Raw genomic sequence first — 16,388 nt, 5'->3', positions numbered from 1 at the left:
GTCTTTTTAACCTTGCATTTGACGTTGCACTCTACATGTTTGATAAAATGTCTATGAGAAAAGCATAGTGACTTTTGATTAACTGTATGTATGTATGTATGTATGTATGTATGTATGTATGTGTGTGTGTCTTACCTAATTAATTTTTTTTAGATTATTTGGATTGAACGGTAGTTGATGATTTAAAACTACCATTTACACTTCAGTTTTTTTAATTATCTACATTATACTGCTATTAATTTGACATATTTGCCTTAATATGTCCCTGTCTTTGAAATGTTATATATCGGTCATGGGAAACCCTTTTTGGTCGAAATCAATGAGCAAAATTTCGTATTTAAGACAGTCAATCTTGAAAATAGCATAGTTATGAAAAATTATAAAGTAAGATAAAAAAAATTATAGGGTATTAAGAGATTTGTAAAAATTACAATTAGTAAAAGCGTTACGGTTATTAGGAAAAAATAAGACCGTTAGCATTAGTAAAAATACAATATATAAACTAAATTATCACAATAGAATGAAATGTCATTATTTGATATTTCATATAATTGAAAGATATATACCAAATTACATTGATGATATACCAAAATTATTCAAAGTTACGTCAAGTCTAATGCAAAATTCTTGGGAACGCCAAATAAATAAAAACAAACATAAAAGCTAGCACTTATATTCATAATTAATTTAAAATAAACCAATCATTATTTAGAAAAGAATTTTAATTGATGATATACTAAAATTAAATCCATATAACATTTAACATTCTATAAATTATACTCTATGACTTTATTTTAATAAATGAAATAGTTGTCAATATTTAATATAGTGAAAAAATGGTATATTTGTTGTCAATATATGTTTAAATTAAGTAACTTTATTATGGAATGAACGTCTAATTAGAATGTTTATGTTTATATAACAATATAATTAAGTAACATTTTTAAATAATTGGCAATATATTTTTAAATTAAGCATTTATTTCTTAGATAATGTTGTTCCTTTCTAATTATTACTTTTCTCTTATAAAATAATAAAACTTACCAATATGCCTATATATTTATATTTAACTTTTATAAACAACATTAACACTAAAACAAAGCAATGGATTCAAGTGATGATTCATCTTCTTCAAGAAAAAAAGTTAAAAGTCTTGTCCTTAATGTTTACCCATCAATCTGTCGTCAAATTACACTAATGTAATTATTTATGATTTTGAAGGTACTTATATGTGACGGGGAATGTCGTTCAACTAATAAAAACAAAAAATTTTGTCTATAAAAAAGTCTTTCAACGATTATAGATATTTATCGATTTCAATGTATTTTCTATAAATTTCAATAATACCAATAAACATAATTTTTTTTAATAATTATTATACAATATATAGATATCTGTATGTTTTTTATGCGTTCACCCGCGTTAAACGCGAGTTATAATCTAGTTATCTCATTAAATTTCATGTTAAATAATAAAATTAATAAAATTATATATATATATATATATATATATATATATATATATCGGTTATTATATAAGATTCATATGAGATTATAGCTATTCTATTTTACCACCTCTAATTTATATCAAGATATACATGACATATTTGAATATCATTATTTAGGGAATCACACAATATTTTATCTATTTAACTAATATTTCAATATTTGATTACCACTATTCTATTTTAGTACCTCTAATTTCTACAACATATGCATGGCATATTTGAATATCATTATTTTAGTGAATAGCTCCCTATTTTACCTATTTAACTAATATTTGACGATTATTACATTAACATTTTATATTTTTATACTATACTTATAGGGTCAAAAGACTTTGAACCTAGACTCGGAAGATACGGGTTGGGGTCAGCGAGGGGGAGATGTTTTGCATATGGGTCAAGTGTCGTCTTCAATAGTGCATGTTGTGGCCCCTATAAATAACCCATCCCCCTTTCATTTTCTCCATCAAACCAACCATTCCTTGACGTGTTCTTTCCCCATATCACCCTGCACCCTCTACTGCTACTGCTCTGCTTCGATCTTCTCACCACTAATTTACTTGACTTTCTTCATCATTCATTCAATCAAGGTTTCCCTTTTGTGGTCAAGGATCGAACAAAGAGTTTGGATTCCGCTTTGTTGCATCGAAGTCACTTAATCGATAGATAAAATGGATCAAAGGAAGCCGCAATCCAGAGGTTCTTCTTCGTCTTCTTCTTCATTTACTGAGAATCTCTTCGGCCCTAAGGATCCATCCGCCGCCACCTCCTCTGGCCTTTTCAGCTCTGTTTTTGGCCCCTCTTCCACGGTATCCTCCTCCCTCTTTTTGACTCTGGTTTCATCGATTACTTTATAAACCACACTTTATTTTTATATTTTGGTGGATCCATGTTGAATAAAGTATCAGAGCTTTTCTTCCAATCTTCAGTGTTCTATTATTCCATGGATTTGTTGTATGTGTGATTATGAATCCTAAACAATTGGACACAGGGAGATTGTTTCGTCCAACTAAGGAAAGAAAGTAATATGAATCAATGAATTCGCTAGCCTTAAATTTTATAATTTATATTTCAGGGTCTAGGCAAGGACTCTTCTCATTCTAAGAACACAGGAGCATCCAACAAGCAGGAGTTTGGAGGTCCATATGGAAGTGGCAAACATTCAACACCAGGTTGGTATAAAGTTGTCTATGGAGAATTTAATCTGATGTAAGTCAGAATAATTTATAATTACCTCATCATCTTTTTCCCATTTTTGGCAATATATAGATCACAAGACACAAAGATGCATTGGTGAAAAGGATGGGAATCCCATTTACCAAAATGAAACAGCAGAACCAAGCTATCTGAGTTCATCCATATATTATGGTGGCCAAGAAGTTTATTCTCCAAATAGCCAACCCTGTCGCCCTCACCATTCTGTGAGCATCTGCATCTTCACTTAACCTTTTTTTCACATAGCAACACTAAAAATGTTAAAACTAACAATATTTTCATCCCCATTTTGGTTGATTAATTAGTTCAAGAAAGATGGAGGTGATGAGGATCCAAACAATAACTCCGCTTCAAGGGGAAATTGGTGGCAAGGTAACAAGTTTTTGGCAATTCAAGTGCTCAAGAATCGCTAAAATATTGCCAACATTTCAGCCCAATTAAATATATTGTTTCTTGTTTCTACAGGTTCTCTCTACTATTAAGTCCCTTTCTGTTCTCTGCATGACGAAAGAGGGGGGCGATAATGGCAATATGGTAAATAATCCTAAAGTATGGCCAGAGCTTATGGTTTTTAGTTTTTTTCTCTGTGGGGGGTGTAGATTTTCTTTGAAGTTGTACATGAGCTGATGTTATAGCGCTCAGTTAATGTCTGTTTATCTATAGGCTTTTTCTTGATATGTTAGTGTGGTAAGTGGTAACATGTCTTCTCCAAGTGATCTTATCTATGGATTATATATGCGACTTGTAACCTTGGTTCTCCTCCTAATTTAGTTGTTTTCTGACTTGTAATAAGCCTTTCTTGATGTGCCAGTTAATAATGCGGTAGGATTCCTATATATTCTCACAAAGATGATATGCATTTGCCATTTGGTTAGGTGCATTTCACTAATTTAGCATAAAATATGCCTCTTTTTATGATGAAATATGCTCATATCATCAAGAAGTCTTTTCTCTCTTTATGTGTCAAATCGGTTCCTAGTCTACTTGCATCATTCTCTTTGATAATATGTATTGGGAATTTAACAAACCAAGTTGACCAACTTTATACAAACGATAGTAAAACACTTGGAATAAAAATTTTGAAAAACTTTATAATCCAAAGACAGTATTTATCGTGCTTCGATTAAAATGAACTATGTCCACAGGCGAAAAAGAAAAAGTGATGATTTTATTAACTTCCAAAAACAGTTACAATCATTCACAAACGATGCACCTTACTTGAGCTCTCAAAACAAAAGAATATTTCATGTTTACAACCGTTCCAAATGATATACTATCAACCTCACAATGATTGTTTTTTGAATGTGCTCACATAAAACTAGCCATGAATAGTGATAGGGGTGTATGTCTATTTATAGACAAGTATTGGAAATCCTAATTCTAATGGATGGAGCTCATCCGTAATTAAACTCTAAATGGAATCAACCAATCACATGACGCCATGCAAATGCTTCTAGAATCTTCAACCTTGGATGATGTTCATGGCCACCTACCATGCAAATAGGAGCACGTTATCAAGACCAACAACATATTCTTCCGCTATTGGAGTGCATTCACATGCATAGGAGCGCATCCTAATGCTGGAGCGACTTCTAGCGCATGTTGGAGCGTATTCTGACACATGTTGGAACATATTATGATGTCTCCAACACATTCTCCAAATTCTCCAACAGATTCGGGACTTAACATATTTCCATCATGCACCTTCTCTGACTAAGAACATTTTCGCTCACCAAGAGCATCTTTGCTCTTCAAGAGCACATTTGATCAAGACTTCACAATCCTTAACACTATACACTTTGTTAGGTATATTTTCTTAAGTGTTAGATGATCTTAGTTTCTTATTTCTTTCTTTTAGGCCACAAAAGGTTTAATTGCACATTCTAAATTTCTAGTCCCTTAAACAACAATTTTTTGAAAATATATTACTTTTATCATATTTGCATTTCAAATTATTTTTCATAGCATTGATATCTATATCATAATTGTATTATTTATTGATATATCATTTATTTTATTTTTAACATTTATGTTATTGATATTTTTTCTATGGACCGTCGTTCTTAAACCCTAAAGAGTTTTTCATGGGCAGCTTATACACTTCAGAGTTATTGAATTCTATTTATGTATTTCACCCTTCGAGAGTTTCGTGAAGTCGGTTTATCTTACTCGTTTATAGATTTCAACTACAACCACACATTTGATTTATCATGCTCATTTGAAGATCACAACTACAACAGATTTGATCGTTTATTTTTTAATTCCCTAAAACCCAATACATATTCTTTTGCTTTTGAGCCCAATAATAAAACTCACAATTTTTTTCTTATCTATGTTTCCCGTTTTATACACAACCCGACAGCAGAACAAAAGGTTGATCCCAATCTGGTACCCTCTCCATAAATAACCAATTCTCCTCCACTTGGGGTTCGAACTATTACCTTCTGACCCTCGCAATTGATATAGCCCCGAATGTACTCAGCCAATTCATCCCTACAATCACACACACATCTCTCATGGGAATAGAGATCAGATCAATCAGGTAAGGCACCCAAAAAATCTCCAAGATACAACCTTAAAAAACACTCGATGCAGAAATTATGTGTTGGTTGGCGATAGAAACCCGCAACGGACACTCTAGCTCCCCAAGACTCATATCAATACCCCAACTAAAAGACTGGGATACAAAGGACCGACTCACACCCAAGTCGAATAGCACAAGTACAATCAAGGAATTCATTGAGAATGTACCTACCAGAGTTATAAACATAAGCATATCATAAAATAACTGACATAATGAGAAATCGAAACGTACCAGTAAAGCACGACCTCGATCCCTCGGGGGTGCCACCCTACCCTGGTGCCCATCTGTAATCCTCAAGGTAGCTGGTGCTAGAGCATGCGTCGGCCTCACAGTGAGCAAGAGACAGTTGGCCTTAATATGGATAACTTGCTCACAGTGGTAACAAATCTTAGTGATCGGTAGTGGGGCCTGCTGACGACAATCCTTGGCATAAGGCCCCTCCTTGACACATTTATGGCATCCAGCTGAAGATCGACAAGCACCATCATCAACCTTGCAGCACTTGCCACAAGTGCGGCCCCTCTGTCCCCGAGGTCTCGAATCAGTGGGATTGAACCGCTTTTCTGCAGGTTTTGACTGTACAAGAGCTTGCCTCAACTCCCTCGCCTGGAGCTCTATCTCAATCTACCGCATCCTCACAACCTTCTATAGCTCAACGAGAGTACCATAACGATGGTGACCACAAAATGGTGAATATCCATCTTGAGCATGCTCAAGTACCAGGTCATTTGACCTTTCTCAGAAGCAGCAAACTCAGGACAGAAAATGGACCTCTCAGTAAACATCTTGGTGATCTCCGTGATCGTTTTAGTACCCTACCTCATATCCAAATACTCCTGATCTGGCCTCTCCCTCTCCATAAATGGAACATACATCATGTGAAACATCTCAGAGTACTGCCCCCAAGTCACAGTAGCCCTCTTCTTAGGAGTGTACAAGCTAGTTACCAATCTACACCAATCCTTTACCCCTAATCGGAGAAGGTCCAGGGTGCACTTGACCTTCTAGTCAGCAGGACAAGAGCATGTGAAGAAACACCCCTCCACATCATACAACCTAATCATCGCCATGATCTGGTCTTGAACTCCATCGAACACCTAGGGCTTCGTATTATTGAAGTCCCATTACTGGAAAACCCTCTCCCGACGAATCCCCTCGGCAGCAAAAGTCATGGTAGCTGCCGCAACAACAGCCTCAAAAAGTGCAGCATATCGATTGTCGAAAATTTCAATCATGGCAGTCTTGATAGATCCAAACAACTCCAAAAGCGATCCCCAGACAGCAGTAGCCACCTCAGCAGCAATCATCTCACGAATCTGATCCTCGGTCAATCCTGGCCTATCCTGGCTACCCGCTCTGGCTCATGAACCTGATCCCCTCGTGAGCACCATACTTAAAATAAACTAGAATATATCAGAAATGTTGCATTTCATACTATAAAATCTATTCTAAATAAATGAAACACTTTAGGTTGCGACTTCCTTGCTATGCGTACAAGTCCTGTGCTTCTAATAGTACAGGCCCATACTACCTTCCACACTTACCCGTATTTCTCTTAGAGGATCATCACAAACTGACCTAACAATACAACATCTAGGATATGCATGCATCCTATCCTCACTCTCTCGAGAATGGCGAAACACTCCTCAACGGGTCGGTTGCTCACACATACATCCATAAAACTTCCACCAACCCTGCAACACTCGTGAATGCGAATCATACATAACACTGGATCCTATAGACAGTTGAATACTTTATTCTACCCTAAGCCCACAACTAGACAAGGAATAGGTGATAAGGCTAAACCAAATATTCTTAGGCTATAAAATCTTAGTTAATATGATGCATTCACTTACAAACTACAGTAATTATGTAAATTTCATATAATAAGTAACCCTGGTCTATCAAGTATCATATATTAGGCAATTCTATCATGCAATTCCTAAAGATTCCTAATCTATCACTAGCATACTACTCTATCATAAACATCATATCAAATAACAATGTGGTAATTTGGGGTATACATTCTTGCTCCAACTGATCGTACACATCGCATCATTCCTTGGTTACTTTCGAAAACAATTTGAAAACCGTTTTAAAACTTTTGCAGTTCCTTAGTTTGAGTCTGGATTCACACGAATGCTCATCCAATTCTCTCAAACCAAGACTTTGATACCAACTTGTAACAACCCATATATCATAGAATTTTAAAATTTTCAAAAACAACCATTATCCATAATTGTTTACAAGAAAAACCATTGTTTCAAAAGTAATATCATATTAGAGTGTTACAAAAGTCAATATCATGAAAAATAGGAAGATGTGCACAATCAAGTCTTCGCCTTTCCACGATCCTCTGAAGTACCATAAATAATGAACTGAAACTGTAAGCCAAAGCTTAATGATTTCCCCTAAAGTACCATCACAAAACATAACAACAAAAGCATGCAAATATTAGCCTTTAGCCTGAATGGATCGTCTCGCAGGGCCTACAGCCTATATGGACCGCTCTACGGGCCTTCGGCATGGTTAAACCACCTTGCAGGGCCTACAACAATCTGAACCACCCTGGGTGTCTTGGCCTTCATCATAAAGCAGGATCGCCTCAATCTAACCACAATATGTCAACATATGTAGCAAATAAACATAACACAGATCCAACAATCATAGATAATCATACATATCTACTAATCAACCATATACTAGCATAACACTATCCCATAACCAGGATACATATTATAGCGGGCCAGGCTTGGTGCCTTCAACCCACAAGTACAGTGAGGAAAACTCACCTCTCAATCTGACGAGTAGTAGAAAAGTACACAACACAGAGTACAACTCCAACACTAACTCTACCGATCACCTAAATAAAACTAGTGTCCTAAGCTTAGTTAACAATCCCAAGAGACCTAAAATACCCCAAATACTCTTAGGTCAACCTTCGTCAAAAGATCAATTCAACAAACCAGTCGAGTCAACCCAATCGAGTACGTTGGGCATTCCAGCTGAACATGGGGCGTACTCCTCTTAGCCAAGAAGTCGAGGGTTTGACCACGTAGACATAGCGTACCATTTGGTACACCCAACGTATGCACTTGGTCACCTCAACTTCTTAATAAGAGCTTAATACATCAAGTCCTATGTCCAAATCCAGATTTAAGCCTAAATATCATTATAAGTCATAAAGTTTCCAACTTTATGACTTTGCATGGCTAGAAGTACTTAATACCAATAAACCCTAACTTCTTAATCCATTAGGAAATCATAGCACATGCATGGGGAAGAACTAAGAACCAAGATCATATTTTTATGCTTGTAGACATCTCAAAATATTTGAAGGACGACTTATATGGGTTGGAGCATGCTATACTCATAAATGTCAAGACTTGAGACCAAAATGTTTCATGAATCAAGAACTAACAATATCTAAAGAAATATAAGCCAAGTTTAGAACATTATACCTCTTGGAGGTTGCTAGATAGAGGAGGATTCTAGATACAAAGCTTCTTCAATTTCTCAAGGTGATTCTACTTCCTTCATTCTCCTTCAAGGTCACCAAAATGTACACCAAAGATCAAGAATGCTCAAACAAGAGACAAGGGTTTGCTAAGATCGAATGAGCTGATGGAGGCTGTTGAGAGAAGAGACTTGGAGGCCATACTGGTATTTAAATACGGTCCAAACCCTAAAAATTAGGGTTTAGGGTCTTACCACATACGTCTAGCGTACGTTCCCACACCCAATTATTTACAAAAATGCCACTTTGAGCCATTTTCCAACATTTCTCATACACAAGGGCTAAAGTGAAATAATATTCATACTTAATTGTGACATGTTATTTTGGATCCTAGCCTTAATCATTTATTATGGGATAAAGTATTAAGGATTATTGTCATCCAACTAAAACTATCCTTTTCTATATAGATGTCTACTCCTGGTGATGTTTCTGCTCCATCGTCGTCTACTCACCTCTCGGGTTTCTCCCTACTATCTATCGTGTCCAAGGTGACCTTTGATGGCACCAACTACAATGATTAGATGTGTAACATTAAGATGAGTCTTCGATTCGAGGGCAAAGAATATGTCCTTGATGAAAAATTGTTAAAATCCATGAAGCCACTATTACTCTAGAACAACTAGCCTCCTACAAGAAACATTATGATGATGCAACAAAAGTTGCTTGCATCATCACATCATGGTCACTACAATGACTCCCGAGTTGCATATGTTCTATGAGGACTACTGGCCATATGAGATGAACAATGACCTTGTGGAAAAGTACCACAAGAGAGCTCGTCAAGTCCCTCATGGATTGCAAGATGAAAGAGGGAGAGTCTATGTGCAACCACATGCAAAAAATGCAAATATACGTGGAACGCCTTGTTAGGGTCAATGTGTATTTTAACAAGGATTTGGCCATTAACATGGCCTTGAACTCCTTGCCAAGTTATTATGATCAGTTCATTTTGGCTTATCATTTGAATAACACAGAAACCACATTGGCCCAACTCTACAACCTGCTACAGATTGTTGAGTCAGGAATGATGGCAAAAATTTTGGCCCCTTCCACTAATACTCCCGTTCTCGCCATTGGACAAGGCAAAGGGAAGAAGAGGAAGGCTGCTTCTAAAGCTAATCGGAAGAACAAGGCCCAAGTTGGGTCATCTAGCAATGGCCCAAAGGCAAAGCCCAGTTCAAACATTCCAGTTGTTAGTGACCCCAAATAGGTCAGTTGTTACTATTGCAATGACAAGGGCCATTGAAAGGGGAGTTGCCGCAAGTATTTGTTGGACATCAAGGATGGCAAGGTGAAGCCATCGTCAGCGGGTATATATACTATTCAAACTAATCAATCACCATCTACTAGTTCTTGGGTCCTTGATATAGGATGTGGTTTTCATATTTTTTATGAATTTTAGGGGCTAAAAGAAAGTGAAGACGTGGAGCATGGAAGGATAAATCTGATCAAGGGGAATAGGCAATCTTCTCCTGTTACCAAGATTGGTATTTATCATCTTTTGCTTAGTATTGACGTTAGTTTAGATTTGATTAATTATTGCTATTCGTCAGAAATGAAATGAAACATTATTTCATTTCATGCATTGTTCAGACAAGGTTTTCTTTACTCGTTAAATAATTTGACTGGTTCAATTTTGGTATATAAAAATGGTATTTTTATATTTGAAGCTTTATCTTGTAATGGTGTGTATGAAACAGCGACGTGTGTTGATAGCTTAGGAAATATTGTATTTCACATTGATCTGTCTAATGGTTTAGACAAGGCATGCTTGTGGCATTGTCGTCTTGGGCACATTAACAAGTAACGCATCACCCAGCTCCAAAAGGATAGAGTGCTGGAATCATTTGACCTAAGGTCAAATGATGAATGTGAATCTTGTCTTTTTTTGTGCAAGATGAAAAAATCACCTTTCACTGGATCTTGTGAAAGAGGTGAAGGTTTGTTGGACCTTATACACATAGATGTATGTGGACCCTTCAGATCCACAACAAGAGATGCCAATCGGTTTTATGTAACGTTTACGAATGATTATAGCAGGTATGGTTATATATACTTGATCAAATATAAATCAAAAACCTTTGAAAAGTTCAAAGAGTTTAAACATGAAGTCGAGAATCAATCAGGAAAGAATATAAAGATGCTCCGATCTGATAGAGGATGATAATATCTTAGCATCGAGTTCCACAAACCTCAAGTAATGTGGAATAGTTTCACAACTGACTCCTCTAAGGACGCCACAACTTAATGGTGTGGCTGAGAGGCATAATCGGACCATGTAAAACATGGTTCGTTCCATGTGATTCGAGCCACTCTTCCCATCTCCATTTGAGGGTATGCCTTAGAGATAGCCGTCCATATCCTTAATCTTTTCCTAACTAAAAAGGTTGCCAAAACACCTCACGAGATGTGGACAGGGAGAAAGTTCCCTTGTTAGCACATATCAAAGTATGGGGTTGTGAAGCTTTCGTTAGATGAGAGACTCATGAAAAGCTAGAAGCTAGAAATGAGAAGTGTATTTTCATTAGCTACCCACAAACGTCTTTTGGATACTTGTTCTACGAACCTAGTTAAAACGTGGTCTTTGTAGCTCGAAGATGAGTCCTTCGTGAGAGAGAGCTCATATGTAAAGAGGACAGTGGGAGCACAATTGACCTTGAAAAGATTCAAGAGTCAACAAATGAAGGAACCTTATAAGACATTAACACTCAACTAGAGGAAGAAATTCCAGTTAAGCCAATTGACAATAAATTACCTCTTCGTCGTTCCAAAAGAGTTAGCATGCCACCAATGTTCTATGTTTCGATATAATGTCAGATGGTGATACGTTTATCAGTGTTCAAACACTAGTAAATTTGGATGAGCATGCTAACTACAAGGAAACGATGGCAGGCCCTGAGGCTTCAAGGTGGAAAAAAATGGACAGCGAGATCAAATCCATGTATGACAACCAAGTTTGGAATTTGGTTGATCAAGAACCTAGTCGAAAGACAGTTGGTTGCAAATGGATCTTCAAGAAAAAGACTGACATGGATGGAAATGTGCACACTTTCAAGACATGACTGGTTGCGAAGGGCTTTTCTCAAACCCGAGGGATTGACTATGATGAGACCTTCTCACCAGTGGCCAAGATAAAAATCTATTAGGTTAATGCTTGCCATAGCTGCCTTTCATGATTATGAGATTTTACGGATGGATGTCAAAACCGCCTTCCTTAATGGGAAGTTGGATGAAAATGTTTACATGAGTAGGCCATAGGGTTTTGTTGATGCAAAGTTTCCTAATAAAGTGTGTAAGCTTGAGAAATCCATCTATGGATTGAAACAAGCATCTCGCAACTGGAATATTTGTTTCCATGAAAAGTCAAAGAGTTTGGTTTTCTATAAGTGAGGATGAGTCATGTGTGTATGTCAAAGCTAGTGCGGGTATAGTAACTTTTCTAGTATTGTATGTTGATGACATACTACTCATGGGAAACGATGTTCCAACCTTGAAAGAAGTAAAATCTTGGTTTGGAAATTGTTTCTCTATGAAGGATCTAGGAGAGGCTTCTTATATTCTTGGGATAAGAATTTTGATAAATAGAAAGAACAGACTAATTGGACTTAGTCAAAGTACATACTTAGACCATGTAATAAAACGGTTTAGTATGGAAAATGCCAGGAAATGAGAGCTACCTATTCAGATAAATGCTAAATTGAGTAAGACTCAAAGCCTCAGTATAGATGAATAGATAGTTGATATGAGTCGAGTCCCCTATGCTTCGATTGTAGGATCGGTCATGTATGATATGACATGTAGTCTCCCTAATGTGTCCTTTGCTTTAAGCATGGTCATTCGCTATCATGGAAATTCTAGTAAAGCTCATTGGACAGTTTTTAAGAACATTCTCAAGCGTTTTCAAAGGACAAAGGACATGATTCTAGTCCTTTGTGGCAGTGATACGTTGAGAGTGACTGGTTATAGTAACGTTGTAACGTCCCAAAAATACAGTCTAAAAATTTCGTTTTTAAACCATTTATAAAACCATAAATATCTTCATCCTATAAAATCATAAGTCATGTTTCACAGTCACACGTCAAAATATATCAGAGTATGAACATCCCAGGTTAAACAAATGGTGTGTGCACTGCAATCTTCCCGAGCTCCTCTTTTGAAAACCGAGTACCTGAAACCAAAACTGAAAACTATAAGCACGAAGCTTAGTGAGTCTCCCCAATCTACCATATACCATACACATATCACATGCAATTAGGAGATACGGGCCCCGCCCACACTCCGCTAACTAGGAGATTCGGGCCCCGCCCAAACTCCGTTGTCTAGGAGATTCAGGCCCCACCCACACTCCGCTCTCTAGGAGATTCGGGCCCCACCCACACTCCGCTCTCTAGAAGATTCGGGCCCCGCCCACACTCCGTTGTCTACGAGATTCGGGCCCTGACCACACTCCGTTGTCTAGGAGATTCGGGCCACACCCACACTCCGCTACTAACAAGCATACAAGCATCACAAACAACATGTATATCTACTCATATCAAGCAGTCATATATCTATACTCAAATAATACTACGAGATTTGGGCCCCGCCCACACTCGGCTACTATGAGATTCGGGCCCCGCCCACACTCACATGTATAAACAAACACATACAAGTATGACACAAACAACAAGTATATCAATCCAACATGCTGACTGGTATCTATACTCTGATAATAATGAGATTCGTGCCCCACCCACACTCAACTACTAACATATCACAAATACGGGCCGGCCTTGGTGCCTTAGACCCGTTCTTACTGGAAGAGGACTCACCTCGTGCTGCTGAAGTCCCGCGAATAAATCCTGGGCTGCTGGCTGATAGAGTATCAAGCTGTCAACATCCAAATAAACCAAATTACTAACTGGATCCCAAATACATATCCATAAGTCCTTGCTTGAGTAAAAGACTATTTTACCCCTAACTTAGCTTGATTCAAAGCCAAGACCCAATCCAAAGGCCCACTAGTATGATAATCAACTAAAGCCCACCCAAATCCTTCACATGGTCTTACTTAAAAAAACCCAACCATTTATTTGGTCCAAACACTTGGCCATCCAATAGTCCAATATCTCATAATCTTCAAGGCCCAATAATGGACCATCTATGGCCCAATTTTCCAAATTAGGCCCAAGCTTGTCTAATGGGCCTTATCATGTAGCCTAGTCCAATACTCTAGTCTTTATACCTATTCCTGGATGGTCCATCAATAGTCCAAAACATCTAGGCCCGACAGGAGGCCCAAGTCCAAACCCAACAATATTAGGGTTTTCACATGAAATGACGATTAGGGTTAAGTGCTCTCACTTAACCCATTAAAGACTTAACCCATTAAGTCCATTATTCCTCTAGGTAAATGATATGGGGTAATTTGGGCTTAAAACACAATCCAATCCCAATGGCCCAAAAGTGGGTCCCAATAAGCCCAATCTAATAAACTCACAATTAGGGTTTCTAACCCAAAAATGGCCAAATAGGCCCAAAACTAATCTTTAAGCCCATTGGGGTTTTGCTAGTGGGGAACCATCCACTACCACCTCGGGTAATGGTGGTCAATGGTGGCTTGCGGCGGCGACAACCACCATTTCCAATGGTGGTGGCTTGGAATCTTGACTCAAAAATCACATATTCAAATTCATATCCATAAAATACCCACTCCCACACATAATAAAACACACAGCCACCCCTCTTGGTGGTTGGTGGCGACAAAAACAATGATAGTGGCGGCAGCCACCACCTTGAGGTGGTGGTGGTGGGTTTTCCGGCCAATAACTCGCATATAGTACCTCCCAAGTAGTGAACAGCCTAACTACTCGACCGCTCATGTATTCAGCCACCTCACAGGTGGCTGCCATCACCGGAGTAAGCAGAAAAGGTGGCCAAAAAGGTCATCGGCGGCAGCGGTGACGCGTCCGACGTCGAACACGCACAGAAAGGGACATAGGAGGGGAGAGAGAGATGACGGAGGGTCTTACCAGGGGCTTCTGACTATTTGCAAAACTAGAACTCGTTGTACATGGCTTCTTTTGTGAGTCTCGGTGATTCCTCCGGCTGCCACGACGTCTCCAGCAGCACGTTTCGGTGGTGATGCTACAATGGCGAGGCAGCAGGCGGTGGACGAGCTTGGCGACGAAAGCGGCGACTGAGGAAGCTCTTGACGATGGCGGCTGAAATCCTTGCTAGTTTTAGGGTTTAGATGAACCAACGGCAGGAAAAAGGATGGCACCGATTAATCCCGTGCCCATCCAATCTTCATGCAGTTTTGACACTTCTAGTCCCTCCCCTTCAAAATCTTTTCAACTTAAGTCTAGAAGTTACCCTTTAGCCCCTGCCCCCAATAATTTAATCAATATAAGTCCGAATGATACAAAACACCCCCTGGCTTCTAAAATTCTTTTCAAAATAAATCCCAAAATTACACTTTAACCCCCGAAACTCCAAATCATGACATTTGACTCCCCAAAATCAACACTTCGATAAATATCATGGATTTTTGGGCTACTAATAATTTATTAATATTTATTTATTTATTAATAAACGAAATGTTACAGATACCGAATTTCAAACAGATATAGACAACTTTCGTTCTCAATCTGGTTGGGTGTTCACATTAACTGGTGGAGCAGTTACTTGGAAAAGTTCCAATAAAGACACAGTGGCTGATTCTACTTGTAAATCAGAGTACATAACGGAAAGTGAAGCATCAAAGGAAGCGGCCTGACTGAAGAACTTTATTGGCGATCTCGGAGTAATTCTGACCATTCAGGAGCCAATGGAACTTTTCTACAATAATGAAGGTGTGATTGCTTTAACTAAAGAACCGAAAGACCATGAAGTCAAGACACATCGACAGAAAGTATCATTATATCAGACATAGAGTAGAAGAAGGTCATCTCATAATGAAGAGATTTGCGTTAGACGATAATCATGCAGATCCTCTCACAAAGGCTCTGAGTAGGATTAAGCATAGTCATCATGTTAGGATTATTGGTTTGAGAGATGACATTAGTTTTAGTAGTTAGATGATTAGTTTGAAACTTGTAACAAAATAAATGTAATTGATTTTTGGTGATTAACACTTCTAGAGATTATTTATCAGTTTGTTTACTGCCTTTGTCGATTATTTATTCTTGTGTTTCATTTTGCATGTTTTACTTCCAAATAATTTAATTATTCAAATTCCACAGTCACTCATACTTTGGAAAGTAAGTAGTGAATTAAGATTGTCATGAATTGGATTATATATTGTCTAAGGGAGTTAGACATAGTAATTGTATTGCTACAACATTCATGAGTACTTAGAAGTGGAGATTTAAGTATTGGATAAACTCACACTTAGAGAATTACTTCATGGATTATATCACAAGTAATTCTGAGACAATAATATCTTATATTCTTGAAACAGAGATATATGAGTTGTACTTTACAAGTCAGTTATGCATTGGTATTGCGAAAACGCGTCAGTAATATGATGATATAAAATGCAGTATCATGTATGAATTGGTGTGTGATAACCGTCAAATTCAAGTCAA

General features: G+C 37.6%; 1 protein-coding gene across 1 annotated transcript; it reads left to right on the top strand.

The window, feature by feature from the left end:
- The first annotated feature begins 1,960 nt into the window (after positions 1–1,960).
- On the top strand, positions 1,961–3,511 carry LOC145088460 (uncharacterized). The gene is made up of 5 exons (XM_079026819.1): positions 1,961–2,313; positions 2,580–2,676; positions 2,774–2,925; positions 3,025–3,091; positions 3,185–3,511. The coding sequence occupies exons 1-5, from the start codon at positions 2,176–2,178 to the stop codon at positions 3,199–3,201; spliced, it is 471 nt and encodes a 156-aa protein (XP_078882945.1). The 5' UTR covers positions 1,961–2,175; the 3' UTR covers positions 3,202–3,511.
- The last annotated feature ends 12,877 nt before the right edge of the window (positions 3,512–16,388 follow it).

The sequence above is a fragment of the Lactuca serriola genome, chromosome 2 (assembly GCF_051521515.1).
Source record: "Lactuca serriola cultivar US96UC23 chromosome 2, Lser_US96UC23_V15, whole genome shotgun sequence".
NCBI classification, from domain to species: Eukaryota; Viridiplantae; Streptophyta; class Magnoliopsida; order Asterales; family Asteraceae; genus Lactuca; species Lactuca serriola.
The sequence above is the reverse complement of the archived record's forward strand: the minus strand, read 5'-3'. Positions and strand labels throughout refer to the sequence as shown.